General features: G+C 27.9%; 1 protein-coding gene and 1 long non-coding RNA gene across 6 annotated transcripts in view; one reads left to right on the forward strand and one right to left on the reverse strand.

The window, feature by feature from the left end:
• The window catches only part of LOC129969317 (perilipin-1-like), a 77,383-nt gene that overhangs the window by 13,069 nt on the left and 46,245 nt on the right, over positions 1-18,069 (reverse strand). For 4 of the 5 annotated variants that reach the window (XM_056083837.1, XM_056083835.1, XM_056083838.1 and 1 more), the window contains one exon: positions 548-795. In XM_056083837.1, the coding sequence (XP_055939812.1) occupies positions 548-767 (220 nt within the window). In that variant the 5' untranslated portion in view covers positions 768-795. Of the gene's footprint in view, positions 1-547; positions 796-3,364; positions 3,511-18,069 lie in introns of those variants that run through there. The other variant, XM_056083836.1, reaches the window with a different exon arrangement.
• LOC129969319 (uncharacterized) overlaps positions 772-18,069 on the forward strand; it is a 39,133-nt gene continuing 21,835 nt past the window's right edge. The window contains exon 1 of the long non-coding RNA XR_008784490.1: positions 772-853. This is a non-coding gene — a long non-coding RNA (uncharacterized LOC129969319). The remainder of the gene's footprint in view (positions 854-18,069) is intronic.

The raw sequence follows: 18,069 nt of genomic DNA on the forward strand, positions 1-18,069 counted from the left end.
AAAGCCACAATATTCAAGAACAGTCCCGTGATTAAAAAAATATTGCTAATACAGAAAAGATAATTATTTTATAAATGAATCTGAAATGGACATCCCTATGTAAATAGTTTCATTAATTCAAACAATACAAAAGTAATAAAAATTTGTGAACAGCTAATTTTAATTTTGAAGAATAATCCCGAAATTTGATTAATTTAATTCAGTAAGATTACGATTTCTTTCAAGAATATGAATTTTTGTATGAAATTTGTTTTGCAAAATTAAAGTCGCTGAATTGTCTAGTTACTGCCGATGCGTGCATAATCTAAATAAAATGTTATTTTATAATTAATTTTCAAGTTTATTTTTCATCAAAATAGAAGACAAAATACTTTCATAAATAGTCATATTTTTCATTTAAAATAACCCATTTTCGACAGTACGTATAGTCTTTTTCATAAGAATATAAAATGCATACCACATTTTACAAATGAAAATTGGAAGAATATTGGGGAAGAGGAAGAGAAAGTATTTTTCAACAAATACTTTTAATGAATATGCAACTTACTTTGTTTCTCGAACTTTAAAACAACAGGTTTCGCTTGCCCAGCAACAAACGTCGCCGTCTTCTCAGCATTTGTGAGAGTGAAATTGACCAGTCGGTTGGACTCTTTGATGTGGCTGTAGGTATTAGTGGCATAGTCCAGCGCTTTGTGGACTATCGGGAGTTTCACTACGCGCTCCACGAAATTGCTCTTCAACGGGGTATCACCTTCTCCACGGGCCATTTTGGTTGAATGTCTTCTTTTCTTGGATCTAATTTCAAAAAAGAAAAGCGAAAACTCAGTTTGAAAATTTTGCATTGATGCTGCAGGTAATTTTTTTTGCTATCATAATTTTTTAATTAACATTTAGCATAAATAACTACTAGACTAAATAACTAAAAACTAGTCACTGGAAGAAAGAAACATGTACTACTATTCCAATTTTCATTGCAGTTCGCAAAGTAGCATAGATTTATATCATGATTTATAATAATAAATAGCTTTTACTGTTATTATAATGAAAAACATACGCGGCTAAGTAAAAATTCTCCTAATGCTACTTTACTTTGTTGCTATCCTATCTTTAATTCATATAATGTAGCAACCAAAAAGATGGACAGATACCGAAATCTCTGCTGTAACTCTACCAATTTGTATTTTTAAGGACTGGTTTATGTCCGACAAAATGTAAATGTCAGTCAATTATTTTAAGGCAATTTATTACTCGAATGCGAAAAACAATACCAAATATCTTTAATGCCAAAAAAATAGCGAGTTTACTTTTGCGATTTGATGAATGAGTTAAGACGTTGTAATGACCAAGTGTTCATCATACCAAATACTTGCAGGATAGCCATGGCTTCATTATTTGTTTATTTAAAAAATAAATGCATCCCAAATTTACAAAATAGATGCCTCATATTCATCATAAAATCTTCAAAATCTTAAAAATAATTAGGTATTTTATGTAATGTGATTATTTAAAGTTGTGTTCTTACTGGATTCATGTTAAATCCTCTTTAAAATACTTGTGAACTCTTATATTTGACTTCAGCAAAGAAAAGTTGTGGAAAACTGCTAATTATGAAAATGTAGAGCAGAAATTTCCAGAAAATTAAGAAAGCAAAATTAACAAAGCATTTATTTTGTATGCTAGCGTAATTAATGTATTTTTCTACAGTGGCTCACATTCGAAATTAAAACGCAAAATTCTTTTGCGAAAAACTACAAATGAGTTTGATATAAATGAACACATTTCAAAACGTGGGAAAATTAAATTCGGAAAATTCATTAATCGATCGAAATTTATTACAAATCAAGGTTATAATTGCTAATATTATCGGAATTCACTTAAAACTTAAACTACTAAACCTTCAAATGCTCAGCTTATAACAGTAAAATTAAATTCTGTTTTAGACTTTGTGTAATTATTATTATATTTTATGAAAAAAAAACATTAGTTTATTTTATCAACATTAGTTCAATTTCAAAAAAGAATTAAAAAAAACATATAAAAAATTTCCGGCAATCAGACAACTTAATTAATTTACAGCCTTGGCTGTATTTACACTTTTCATGCCCTTTTTAAATTATACAACAAATCATTTCCACTCAATTAACAAAACAACATTTTCTTGGTAACATGCTGAACATAAGAAATACAAAATGAAATGAAACATAAGAAATACAAATATATAAAAAAAACTGAGTCAGAATAGAAATAAAAATCTGACAAAAAATTTTCACGCACAATAGTAATAAGAAAAATAAAAAATTGACAAAAAAATTCATTCCTGATTCATTGGAATGAACTCGCAGCTACATTTAATCAAAATTTGAAAATTTATAAACGAAAAGACTGATATGACATATCAATAATAATAAAAAAATATTGCAATCGATGCAATTAGATTTCTGTGACAATTTATTTCTTTAAGTTAAGAACACAATTCAATTTAAAATAATTAAACATGTTTCTTGAAGAAGTTTCCAATATTTACAAGATGGTTTCCAAACAATTCAATGCATTTCATTATGCATTATGATTGCAAAAAAATATTAAGAAGGAAAATGTTATATTAAGAAATGTAATTAACAAAAATTTATAAATTATCAATGGAATTTAAAAATAAATTGTCAGATGTGTGTAAAAAAATCAGCTGAGTAAATTATTTTCTCATGTAAGCAAAAGTATACATACAAATACTTTTCAAGAATAAGAGGATAGTTTGAAGTAAAAAAAAATATACATTTCATCCTTTCATTTAAAATAAATATCAGTTCTTTTGTTAATTGATTTTAAGAATGAAGAAAGTAGCAAGTTGTAAGTTGTTTAAAAGTACACTATTATTCCATTGCTTATAAAATTCTTTCCGTTTTCACTTATGGTTTTCAAAATAATTCTTATAGAAATTTATTGGACTCATTTTACTGAAATAAAAATAATTCTTGTTTGTGGGAAATCAATTTTATTTAAATATTATTCATACCATCTCATTTACCATAATTCCCATGTCATTTTTTAAAATACTTTTTAAAAAACTTATCATATTGGTAAAATCAATGAAAATTAAAGCATACTATTTCATTAAAATTAAATTTAACAAAACTAGTTAGGGTGCTATTTTTTTTGTTTACAGCAATTAAGCTAAATATTTTAGCTTCGTAACTATATTTCATCTTTTAAGAAATAAATACCTATAATAGCATCAATTTTTTAATTAAATAATTTTTAAATTGTCATAAATTAGTTAATTTAAGTTTTCTAAACTAACAATTGAATGTAATATTTTAATTAAAAGCTGAAATTTGAAATAACTAAGACGTTAATGGCGGCTTACCTTCTTTTACAGACTAATGTCTTAACAGTTCTGCTCGAAGTGCTAAAATAAATGAAAATTAGATTTGCCTCAATAAATATATTTTGCCCAGGAGTCTATCATGGGTCCGAAGTACAAATTTCGCACTTCCTCTCCTATATCTATCGGTCGAAGATTTTATCTCAGAAGATTCTGGGGTACAGTTAGCTAGGAACTCGTTGCATTTTTTCGCCCGTCTCTTTTTTCGTTATTTTTAAAACTAAATCATTTCCTTTTTATCTTCGATAATCGATTCTTGATAATGAAGAACAAAAATGACAATTATAGTGTCAATTCCATTATTTTGACAGATGAAATTTATTTTTAACGCGGACGTGACAATCAGCGCTACACGGTATCTCATTGTATGTAAGAATTCAGCAAGTGAATCATCTATTAAGCATTTCATCTTGAAATAGTGATATGAAATATGATCAGAAATAATCACATATCAAAAATGAGTTATCTAATAAAAATAAAATATTGTCTAATGAATTGTTCATAAAAATTACAAAAGTTGATTTAGCATTCCTCAAATAATATAGATTTAAAACACAGGATTTTTTAAATAATTTTTATGCTTAATTACCACTATCTGGGAGTCCGAGCTTTGCTCGGAAAATTTCTCTTTTTGAAAAAAATATTCAGATACGAATCACATATTGATGATTACATATGAATATTTTTCAGTCTTGCCTACAACTGGTCTATGAAGTGGTCATTTAGATAAAAAATAAATAAATAATACACTTAGTTTAACATGTTATTCGAAGCAATCTGCTATATTACATTATCCATTTTACAGTTTATCAACCATTACTTATATTTTTGAATCTATACTCAGTTTTACCATGGTGAAAGCGGTCCTAACACAATGCAAGTGCCATAAAATCTTACGAGATGGCGCTATATGACATTGTCAGCACGAGAATAGATAGAAAAAGGCTCCAATGTTTAAAGTTTTGTGTGTGTGTGTGTGTGTGTGTGTGTGTGTGTGTGTGTGTGTGTGTGTGTGTGTGTGTGTGTGTGTGTGTGTGTGTGTGTGTGTGTGTGTGTGTGTGTGTGTGTGTGTGTGTGTGTGTGTGTGTGTGTGAATAAAATCGCGTTTCTTCAGGTAAGACATCTATATAGATAAATTAAAAAAGCAAAACCTTATCTAAATATAAAATTTGAGCCAAATCTCTAGAGCTGTTTCCGAGATACATGATATATACAAGAATTGTTCGTTTAAAGTTATAAGATTGAAAAAGCAATTCATAGTATTAATGAAATGAAACACAAAACAATAATGCAAAATAAATGTGTGAAACTTTGCAGGGTTTTTTTTTTTTTGACAATAATTTTCGATATCCATGGAATGTTTTCTCAAACAAATTACGGATTTAGTTTGTAACATTATCACATTTGTTTTTTTATTTTGAAGTTTCATTTCCTGTTTGCTCCGACTTTAAACTGCACAACCACTAAATATTCTCGATTTGGTAATTTCAATGTTTTAGTCTTATTTCACTAATAAATATATTTAAACGATGTTAATTAATTACAATTAGAATGATTCTGGAAACTTTCCCTCGTTAAATAAATGGAGTTTTAAAATCAATAGGAAACTTTTCGGCAAAATTTTGTTGTGTTTTCTCCCCCCCCCCTCCCACTTCTCAATTGATTCGTTTAAAATGGAGTCTACATGCCCAAATGCCTGATAGCCGACTTTCTTTCTTTTTTTTTGGGGGGGGGCTACCCAAAATAATTAATATATAATTGATTTGAAACCTATGTATTATAGAAACTAATTAAACAATGTGAAGTCTCCATCGACCTTTTCACCAGAATTTTAATTTATGTAACTGATGAAGCTATTATATTTAATGAGGGGGGATGTATTCATTTCGACAATAACTCAAATTATATTATCATATGTAAAAGAAATAACAATTCTACATTTTTTTACTTTGAAATTGAGAAATCAAATAAATGTGAACCAAAATTTCTTGTTTCTTTATTTAATTTTCTTTGAGCTATCAAAAATTAAAAATTTACTGACAACATTGAGTAAAACTGCCCGTTTTAAAACGTTCCAAAAGTTTCTTTAAGATATGCAGTCAGTCAAAAAAAGCATCTGGATCCCTATCATAGCTCGTAATTTATATAAGTTAAATTCAAGGTAAAAATGTCATTTGATTTGGAAGAATGTTCTCTTTAAAATTCCTAACTGCATTCGAATAAAGGGTTTTTTATATTATTATTTTTGCGTAATCATCGAATTTTCTGATTGCAAACACTACTTTTCTAGCCTTTAATTAATTTTGTATAATAAAAAAAATTCCCCGATTTAAAATTTAAGAAAAATCGGTTCACAATAATCGGTGATAAATGGGGAAAAAAAAAAGATTGAGGGTTTGTTTTAATAAATGCAAGTGTTGTATGTAGGTCACTTCTTTAAATATTTTCCTTTAAGTTTCCGTTTCAGTAGTTAATACGGTAACTTTGCTTTACGAAAGAATTTATTTTTTATGCATTACTTTATAAGCATAAAAAGTAAGTAAGAATTCAAAATGCATGTCTATATTTGTACACTTAACTGCGAATAAATTAATACATAATTAATATTAATAAAATATTAATTATGTTAGTTTATTATATTACTAGCCGCCTTTGGCGACCAGTCGGTTCACCAATCTTAATGTTCGTTTAAATTTTAATAATTAAATATTTTACGCTACTTTAATAGATTCTTCATCAAAATATTTAAAAACTTCTAATTTTGATAGCCATATAATTCACTCATAATATTATAAATGATTTCAGTCATAACGTAATATTATCTCTCTCATTTTCTGTTAGCTCCCGTAGAATTTATACTTCAAATTAAAGTGGAAAGAATTAATCTGCAATTAATATCATAATATTTTTTACTGAAACAAAGCATTTTTTTATAATATGATTACTGATAACAGAGTCACTGAGCGTTTAAACTTTATGGGCACTAAAGAATATCTTTTTTAATTTATGTAATATCTCAAGACTTTGTCAACAAAATTTTCTGAAATTCATCATGAACAGATCGATTTATTAACAATGTTTCATTTTAATCAAACACTGAAAAAATAAAACGAATCGTTTAAAATAATCGGTCGAACACAGGTTTAAAAAAAGTACTTCAAAAAACGATGTACTTAAAACTATAAGCATATATAAAAAATATATAACTAACATAAATACAATTTACTTACAAAAGCATGCAACTAACCTAAAAATAATTTAAATCATTCGTTGGTTGTCATGCCAACAGTCAGAACATAATGCGCATGCGTGAATTTTCTTCGCCAGTTACGTTAACGCAAATGCGTGAATTTTTCTACGCCAGTTGGGGTAACGCTATGCAGATTATACATTTTTAATTTCCTTTATTCTGTGTTATTTTAATTCAAAAGTACTTCAGAATGAATCTGAAACATGGATTAATTAACAATGTTTAATTTTAAAAGCATAAAACATTAAGAAAATAAACAGAATCGTTTGAAATATACCGCCGAAAAATATTAACCCTAGCCTCATTACTGTTGGGAGAAAAAAACAACTGAAGACTTTCTCGTTTGGCGGTGGTAAAAATGAAAGATTTTTTTTGGCGGAAAAGTTGGCGGTGGGGAAAATGGAAGATTTTTTTGGCGGGAAAGTTAGTTTTTAATTAATAATTAAAATTCTAATTAAAATTTCAAAAAAAGGGACCCCAGGTGCACATTCCCGACCTCTAAGGTATACATGTACCAAATTTGATAGCTGTATGTCAAATGACCTGGCCTGTAGAGCGCCAACACACACACACACACACACACACACACACACACACACATTGAGCTTTATTATAAGTATAGATGAAATAGTTTTAATATTAATAATAAAACTAGCTCAAATTAAAAGTTTTTGAAGCAGCTGAGAAATAAAAGTCAGGTGCTTATTTTCTGAAATAATCATTTACAGTTGAAACACAAAAGACATTAAGCTATTGATTTACATGACAATTATGCCGGATCCAACGGCACTGTAAGTCATTTTTAAGAAATTTTTATACTTAATATTTTTTATCAGAAAGCGTAATAAATAAATAAAAAAAAAATAATTACTGAAACGTTTATAAATTTTTGTTTCATTCTTAGAAAAAGATATTTTATGAAAGTCTAGTGACATAAAATTGCATTATGTGAGCAGAAGAAGTTGCTTTTGCATTTTATTCAACAATGTTTTATTTATTTATATATTTCTCGCTCTGTAAATTTTGCAAATAATATAAAATTTTGTGGGTTTTTTTATTAATTAAAGATTTTACAAATCATATTTTCAAGCGTCATCGGCTTCCATTTCCCCCAAACTGAACTTCGCTTGAAATGTAATCGAAGTGGAATCTTTTACCTGAGTAGATCCCCCCCCCCCATCTTAGCATAATGCGAAGTCAGGGGTGAAAAATATATAGGGGAAAGAAATATAGATCCCCCAGACGTAAAACATGAGGGGCATTGCAAAGGTAAAATTTTAAACTAATTTTAGTTTTTAAAACTAAAAACCGATTATTGAAATTGGAGGAGAGAGGGGGGGGCGCTTATCCTCACTTCTCATTATAGTGAGTAGAGTATCTATTTGATTTAAAGAGAAAATGATAAAGAAGAGAAATAGTGAATGGTCTTTTCCTTAAGAGAAATAATATTGAATTGTATATTAATCAGTTATGTTTCAATGTTGACAAACCCAAGGTTTAGTTTTTATTTTGAGTATTTATTCTGTTACAGTTATGCATACATTTCCTTATAATAACTAGATTTCATCCACATATAAAAAATTTGCAAAAATTAACTTCGCGCTTTTAAGGGATTGTTTCCAAATTTTTATTCTTTGTTCTACGATTTAAAACATGAGATTGTATATCTCTTGTCTATTCTCAAAGTTCTCCTGTGACAGGAAAAAACACATAATGCACAATAGTTAAGCAATTTATTCAAATGATCTATGTTACTGTGAATGTCCGAAATTGTAGAATGTCGACACTCACCGGTGAATGTGAACATAAACCAAATACATCGGTGAAAGATCGAATATTTTATTATATTCTTATATTTGGGGACGGACTATCAGCGTTGTCTGTCGACAATCACCGACATGCTCCGGTGGAGGTCGAAGGAGGCGAACCATTGTGCGAATACAAGTCCCTGATGTCGACCGCGGTCGCACAGATTCCCGAAATGTGTTGGCGGTTGTTGTTGGAATAGAAGACTCCGACTTTTATAAATTAGCAAACAAAAATGGTACCTTCAAGTAGATTTATACCCGTAATCAATTTGTAATTTGTAAAGAAAAGCTACTTTCCACAAATGAGATTTCTTCTCAAGAAATCTCGCGGAGAGAAGCCGCTGCAACTAATTATAGAAATAGACAGCAAGGCTATACACGCTGTCATTGCAAAAAGAAATGTTTCACTACTGAATGCAATTGTAAAAGCAAGGGACTCTTGTGCAATTCAAAGTGCCATAACAGTTTAAATTGTTGTAACAAATAAGATAGTATAACGTCAATCACATAATTAAATTTCATACTATAGCTTTAAGCTTAATAGTTCAATTACTATAGCTTTCTCCTAATTTGATATATATCATTCATAATATGTGTAATAATAAAGTATGGTTTAAAAACGCTAAAAAATTTTTTTTTCTACATTCACCGGTAATAGTCCGAATATATAAGAATATAATAAAATATTCGGTCTTTCATCGAGGTATTTGGTATGTGTTGACATTCAATGGTGAATGTCGACATTCTCCAGATTTCGATCTTTCACGGTAACATCTACATGATTTAGAATGTTTTAAACAAGTGGGAAAGATAATAGTCGACTATATAGACAATTTTCTCTTTTTATCACATTTTTTTAACTTAATTATCAGTTACCACTATTTCATCTGAAATTCAAGTATTTATTTCAATTTCTATAAATACTTTTAAATACTTTTTATTATAATTCAGTTGCTTAGCTTGCAAATCTAATGCAACAGAGTGTTTATCAGGTAACATGAGCAAGCGTACCGATGGTAAATGGAATCTACTACATATATTTTAGTACCACGAATAATAACACGAAATAAATCTTCTAAGAATTTGTCTCCGCAACGAATCATAAGACTGAAAAATCATGGTTTTACATCCATATCCCCCCCCCCATCTCCTTCAGCTCAATTAGGTCATTGCTGACGTGACAATTCATCTTTTAAGCATTCCGATTGTAATTTATCTACATATTTTTATTTTCAAATCCGCGTCACCTTCATACATTTACGAATTCTTGCAATTTATTAAATAAATATTTCAAAATTTGTATAGAATTCTACTGCATTACAATCTAATCAAAGCAAGCAAATGATTTCTCAGTGTTATTATGTCGAGTCCATCGCATATTTGGAAATAAATGCATCTGTTCGAATACAGTGAATCTGATACCATTATACTTGATATTTTGAGCGAATGATGAAAAATTCTAATGAACGAAATTTGAGTTGTAAAAATAATTTATAATTATTTCTTTTAAGATTTTTTTGTGTTCCTTTTCTTTCATATTTCATTTGATTCTAAATGTTCGAATTAAAAAAGTAGATTTTGCATGATGACTAATATACTTCCATTCAACATTTTGAAACGCATTTTAATGTAAAATGATTGAAATGCTTACCAAAAATTCTGAAATGGAATATATTAATCAGAAATTTAAATTTACAGCGAATTTTGAAGGGAACAGACGATAAATTCATGAAAAACGTTTTGATAAATTATAAAGCTTTTTCCCCCATTTTCTCAAAAACAAATCTTTTAAATGAAATTAAATGCACCTATTTATAATTTTATATTTGAAACGAATAGAATGCAATAATAGACTAAATAATATAATTGACCCTTAGTGTAATGTGAACTAGGAAAAGAGTTAAATTTTCACTATAAAAGTTAAATTGTTTCCAATATATTATTATTAAAACTTAAATTAAACCAAAAATAATAAAATTTCCTTCTTTTAAAAAAAATATTTTTTAAATTTAAATGATTCCCGCAAATCAAATATAAAAGTTTTACGAATTTTTTCTAAGTGCTTTTAAATACGCATTTATTACAAATTTGGTATTAAACAGGTAATTAAACATTAATATTTAAGATACAGAAAGATTAAGCTTAAATATTTGTTAGAACAAGAATGATGTTAGTAATATTCGTTATGTGATGCCAAAATCGTCATTCAAAAAAATATATATATATTTTAATTTTTCCATCATAATGCTAGGAATTCTAGTGCAAATATTGCAATATTCTAGCACCCTAGTATATCTGAAAATCTTCTGGACAGACAATGTACTTATTACAATGCTGTCTTTTCGTAAAAGATTTTTTAAAAATTGAAAATACATTCTATAACTTTTTATTCATTGTTGAATTATGTTGTTGAAAAAATCTTCATCTTTTAGGATTCATCCGTTTGTACTGTATTTATCTAGAGGAATTATGCATGAATGACTTTGTGCCAAAAATAATTCTTTTAAATAATTCATTTCTTTTTATTCCTGCGCCGTAAAAATAACTCTTTTTACTGTATCTTAACCACGCCATTCCTTAAATTCCACGCATAAAAAGATCGTTTTCATTTGTCGCAAATGTGTACTATGCAACGCAAATGTGTACACACTTATGCAAATATCTTTTTAAAAATTGGTTTTAATATTATTTCTGGATTCTGAATGCTCTAATTAGATTCTAGAGTATCATTCATAATTCAACGAAATATATTTTTCTCAGTACCTTAAAAAAATACAGAGAACACCACTTGCCTCCCGCTTTTATAAAATGCAATGAGTCGTGGGCATGAATGTCTTTTAATTTGCATAGCACGCCGCTTACAACGCCATCTATTGATATACCTAGAAACGTTTTAGGAGGAAGGATTTTTTCCCCCCTTCTTAAGCCATGCTATTGCCCCCTTCTTCAAGTATATTCAGTTCATGTATTATTCTTTTTCAACTGTATTTTGAACAGGGATTGTATTTTTTTTCAGTAGTTTTCTCATATGCAGGACTTTAATTACAATCACCCTATATTTGAGAAAATAACCATGAATAAGCTTCCCAGTCCCAGAAGTCTCAACAACTGGATTGTTTTCTCCAATTTTATTCACCAAATAACTTCGTCATTTTGAGTGTATAGCTTTTAAAATTCACTTTATTTTATGTTCTAGTGTAATTTAAAATGGTACTTTCAAAAGGATGTGATAAGATGTAACTTATCAAAGCTGGTTGAAATTGCTAGTAATAATTTTGACAAGCAATTTGCCAAAACTATTAGTTCATTTTTAATATTATATTCAAATCAATTTCACAAATATTGTTTTTAATTAACATTACCTCAGTAAATAAATTTAATAATACTTTTGAACGTATAACCTTCACCCAGTTTCTCAACTGTCACCAATTATCCTTAACCTTGTTAATGAAAGTCAATGATTATTCTGCTTTATTTTATCGAATAAAATATTTACTTATCTAAGTGTGACTTATTATCGAAACTAAACTGCCTTACCCTTTCATTCTTGACGTATGAAGATGGCTTATCTTATACAATGACTCATAGAGAGAAAAAAAGAAAAGCACTGTGAAATTTAGAATTGTTTTGCTCTGGATTCAAAAAAGTGTACTTCATCAAGAATAAATTTCCGACGGGATCCACACATTATTAAATCGGATTATAGCTAGTTACAATACAATAATCAGAAGCAATTTTAGTTGTTCTTATGCTTGATCCTTTCACGCATATAAGACCAGGAAAATATTAATTTTTGAATAATTTTTTTTTGATTACATTGAATTAAAACCAATAATGCAAAACTGTGAAGATTTCAAACTTCTATATTTATTTTGAAGTACGAATGATTCCAAAAAATTGATGAGTAGTAAAACATATTTCATATACCAAAATTATAAATTATACTCAAAATCCTTAAAAATTATGAAGCCGGTTTCATGCGAAGATTAAAATTAAAACTCTTAAAAATATAACGAAACATTAAAGAATGTTGTTATACGACAATATGAATTGATAAGAACCTAAATGATAAAAATTCAAGATTTCTTACATTATAGAATCGGAATATTTTATTTCAAGCAACTTCTTGAAATTTAGAAGAATCTCAGTAGTTCTAGTCACTGCAAGGTTGACTTTAGAATTCAGAATCCTAGAAATCTCTCGGCTTCTAAAATATCGAAATTTTTTTGCAATATGCAGAATTAAAGAAAGATTCAAAGAAAACGATTTTGTAAGAAAAGTAATGCCTCTCCTTATTCGTTATATTTCCTTTTCATCATCCCCCGTTATATTCAACTTTTTGAAAGATATTAATGCGTTTTTTTATACGTAGTTGGTTTTCTGAATATGTATAGTTTGGACGCTCATTTTATCAACCAACTTCTTGCATAAGTACAGTATGAATACTCAACAAATCGTTGATGTTCATTATCGATGGAGAAATTTTTTCCGGTGATATGATCTCTAAACAAAGAAAAAATCGTGAACTTTAAAGTGAGTTTGTTAAATAGCTATTGTCAAAGAAAATTAAATTCAAGCGATTAATACTCTAAGCAATAAAATCGGCGAATTTAAAACTTTTAAAGGGAAAAAAAATTCTTAAAAATAAGTACAAAATATTATTCAAAATAAGAAAGTGAATGTTATTGACTGACTGCCTGAAAAATGTTCCAAATTTCCAATAAATCACAAATTATTATGGAACAAACCGTTCAAAAGACCAATTCATTCAACATAATACCGGTTGTCTCTTTTAAAAATGCACTAGATATTTTTCTTAAATTCATTGTTATGCATCCGTAGTTTTCACGATAGCTTTGTTACAGAACGGAGCTCACCTGGGCTCACTTCCTCTCACTTAACTTTCATTTTCACTGTCAAAAAATACAAATGATTTGAATGAGTTACTGCTTATCGCCTGGCTGGATCATAAACGACAAGCGTATTGCAGAAGCTTAACGCACTGACCTTGCATGCAGCGGCTATTCTCAACGGCAGCTGACGAAAAAAGAATTACCTTTTTTTGATGCTACGCCGAAATTCGGTGAGACAAAATTCAAACTTTTTCGCCATGCAAGACCACGACTATAAGTTAAGACCGCTATTATCTGATTTTTCCAACGTCATAAGAAACAAAGCAAAATATTTAAATAGAAGAGTAGACCGACGAGACAGTTTTACTCGGATCTAGGCGGTTGGTAAGGTTGAATGAATACATTAAAATACTCTTAGTTAAAAGTAAGGTGTCCAATGAATTAAAAGAAGTATTTTACAATTTGTAATGTATAACAAAATCTGTTATTCTCATTTCTAACAGGAAGAAAGAAAAAAAAACGTTTAAAGATTCAATTATTAAGACTTTTTTTATATAAATTTATAGATGCAGCCATAAAAAAGTGCAAATAATTTTTCGCCATAATAACAATAATAATAAAAAAAAAATACTCAGAAATCAAGCTCATTTCAAAATTCTAGATAGAATATTGAATCACACATGAATTTATTTTTGTATGATTTATATTTTAACTTAATGAATAATTAACTAAATGCAATTTTTAAAAAAATCTGTTACTAGAAGAATTTCTGCTTCCTGCAAAAAAAAAAAAAAAATAAATAATAATAATAAATAATAAAAATTTTAAAAAAAAACGCGAATTTTAAGTAGTGTTTTTAGAAGAAATCTATGTATATATATTTTCACGTAACAATAACTCACTTTCTACCTCATGTTATTCCTAAGACGTATCCTTCATAAAAACATTTGATTATTTCTACCAACAGTTTCGCAAGATGTAGTACTCGAAGAACATGTGATTTAACTTTTGAAAAAAATGCTTGTCCATTTTTACTGGAAAGGCAGACGCATTATGCAATGCAACTGGACTTAAGAAATGAAAGCCTTGGAGATCCACTGTACCAATTTCAAACTTCCTACCTCAAATATTTTTTTATTGATCTTAATTATTTGTGAAAGCAGTTTTATGTAGCAAATTATGATATGATAAAATATTTATTTACGGAGTACTTTCAAGAGAATTGATTTTAATATTTCTAGAGCAAACAAAATCAAATTTAAAATTTAAAACATTTTTGAGCAAAATATTTAAAAAAAAAACATTTGAAGTACAATCCAAATGCCATTTAGTTAGAATCGGACTTCTTTTTTCTAATATAAAGCAATATATTTTTTAACTATTAAAACAACATAATATAAAACGTGTAAAAGATAGATTAGGAATATTAAACAATATTTTAGCATTTAATCGATACTTGATCTGAATTTGAGCCAGCACGGCCTTTGCAAATTAATGACAGTATAAAATCAGAAGATATCATAAAACTATATATCGAAAACTCGGGGTCTCTTAATATTGGGAGGGCTCTAATCAGTTGCCTACTTTTTACGTATTTGATAATTCGGTGCTGTATTTGAATTATAATTTATTTTAATTTATAATTTTCTGATCCTCAATAATAGTATTAAAAGACTTTTAGAATTAATAAATCAACAGAATGTAAACTTGATTTTCGTCTTTTTTTAAATTACATTGAAAGGCTCCCTTCCTTTTTTTATTAAATGAGTTCATTTTATTTCTTTTTTTCGATGAACAGATTAGTTTAATTGGAAAGATTTCGAGATTTTTCCTGACAAATTTCTGAACTTAAATACTATTAGGAACCGAAGAAAAAGTTTATCAATATCTGTTTCACCTTTCAGCTTTGCAGTTCTCAAATTCCCGTTCCTAAGTTCAGCATGCTTATTAATTTCCCCTTCTTTCTTATAAAATTTATAGTTCTTTTTTTTTCATTTTTTAAAGATCTTCTATAAGTTTAACATATTTATCAATGACCCACTCCCTTCCTTATAAAATTTACAGTTCTTTTTTTTTCATTTTTAAAGATCCTTTATTTTGAGATTTATTTTATCATTTTATAAAAGCAAATAGGGATTTGCAGAGAATATACTAATTCAAATGTTTAACATTCATTGTTTAACAGAAGCATTTGAGTTTGCTCCAAAAAAAATTGAAAACAGACTTTTAATATGTGTTTGATATGTATGGATTAAATACCATATTGAGATAAATAGTGTTTTTTCTCTCTATTTCAGTGATTTGAGATAAATAGGATTAAACGGAAAAAGAAATGTTAAAAAAATTCTGCTAATCGTTAATTCTTAAGATAAACAGTAAAAGAGGAGTTTTCTGGATTGAGTATTGCAAAATTTTCAATGAAATTGAACTTGCAAATACTGCTATTTCAAAACAGCCCTTCAAATTCTGCGATTAAATCAGTATATCTCAAATTCCAGTCTGAAAATTCAATCTTATCATGGATATAAATAAGTTTAAACAAGATATCTTACTAAAAGGGTTAGATTTTGTCCATTTATTTTTAATTATATTAACAAATCGCTTCAAAGTAGCACGAGGAATATTTTTATGACAGCCCTCGTAATTTTGAGCGGTGGTCTGATGGTGAAGACGTTACCTGAACTTGCTGACTCACTTCACCGGCGGGAGAATTTTTAATTTTCTACGTCTGATTTCGATTGATCCAAGCTTTTGGACATCTGATTTCCAATGTACCAATACGATACATACTTCGGATCTTTAGGAACCAGGTTCCAAAAGTATATCTCGCAGCCCCGAAACTGATAACTTATAACCAAGCTAAAACATTTTTAAGAATAATATTTTTATATAAATGTGAAATTTAAGAGAAGATATAAAACGTTAAAACAATAGTAGGCTCTGATATGAACATTTTCCTTTCTTCTATTGCAATTGTAGAATTAAGTATTTACGTCCTTTAAAAAAGAAGTACAAAATAGAAACGAACAAAAATTAACAAAATCATTTAACTTTAATATTTATGACTATTTTCTGAATAATATCTTTTAAAAATATTAAAAATTGTGAAATATATAGGCAGGAAATTTTAGGATTTTACTGTCAATATATTTTTTTGTTGTTGTTGCTAAAGAAAGTCAAATATTTACATAATATAACAAATTGACAACATAAAACTAAAATTAGGATTGCGTTTTAAACAATATTTTGTTATTTAAGTAGTTTCTTATCCGCAGCGGTATACATTTACAGCGACTGCGAGTCTGAACATTTCTTGAAATTTACGAAACATCATCAAATTTCTGTTTATTCTCTAATTATCGCATAAGTGGCAATTCACTCGGAATTGCTCAAAATAAATTATATCTTTTGAAAAATTGGATGTCTTCTTTAAATACACAAAAAAATCCTTAAAAAAAGATATTTTTTCTGAATGCTTTACTTTTAATAGAGCAAAAAGAGGAACAATAAAAAATTTTTAATTGCATCAAAACTGTTACAAAATAATTTTTTTATTAGAGAAATATAAAATTTTACTTTTAAATCATATTAAAAAAATTATAAAAATCTTTTTTCTTCTCAAGATTTATTTCAAAATAAATTTTAAAAAACGCTTCATGTTGGAAATTACTATTACAGCCTATTCCTTTATGAAACTGAAATCACAATGCAATTGCAGTACTATGTAAAATTCGTAAAATCATACAATTAGAAGGATCCTCTGAATCATTATAAAGTTAGATGCAAAAACAATTAATAATTCTTTCAAATAATAATTCCTTTCCAACAAATTCCTTTAAAGTTAAGGGTGTTCTTTATTATTAAGAATCTAAAATGATAGAATGTGTTTTTTGAAAAAATATAAATATAATCTTATACTAAAAGATTAATTAGTAGTAGTAACTGTATTAACACTGCAACAACTCCTAAAATCAGATTCATGACTAAATAATTCACCCTAAAGATTTGTTCGACAGATCGATAAAATAATTTTTGTAACTAAACAAGTAACAGAAAGAAGCACTTTAAAAAAAAATTAAATTATAGATTATAATAGCAGGATATATTTTTAAGATTCTTTCCCACTGATTTAAAACAGTGAATTGCTTGTATCCCTTATAATGTAACATTAAAAAGATCTCCATAAGAAAGTTCACGATTAAATTTATATACTTAAGGAAAACTACTAATGTAATAACGGCTTTAGGTTAACAGTTTGAGAAATATATCATAGCAAAGCGCAACGATATTAAACTGCGCAACAATTTGGTTTTACTCATTTTTTTTTAGAACTACATAGATTAAAGTTCAAAGTTTTTCTCATCACCAATACAATAGTAAATGATATGCTTAAAAATATCCCGCAAGCATGCATGAGACTTAAAGATAAAAAGCTGCAGTTTTAAATTTTTGGAGAGATTTCTCCAGAAGATAATAAATTAAATCGTCAGGAAGAAAAATGTAGCTTCAAAAAAAAAAAAAGTGCATTCTTTTACAATCAGTTGCATGTGAGTTCACATAGAAATCGTTTAGAAACTTACAACATTCTGTATAATGTAAATATAGCAACCTGGCTTATTCATTTTTATCGGAAGAAGAAACAGAACTACATTCTGAAGGTATGACAACCAAATATTTACAAAACACGATATGAATAAAGGGAGAGTGTTTGATATATTTCTTTCTCATTTTTGAAAATGTTACTTATTTTCTTTGTTGGGTGTTATTAAAATAAAA

This window comes from Argiope bruennichi, chromosome 5, assembly GCF_947563725.1.
Source record: "Argiope bruennichi chromosome 5, qqArgBrue1.1, whole genome shotgun sequence".
Lineage (NCBI taxonomy): Eukaryota > Metazoa > Arthropoda > Arachnida > Araneae > Araneidae > Argiope > Argiope bruennichi.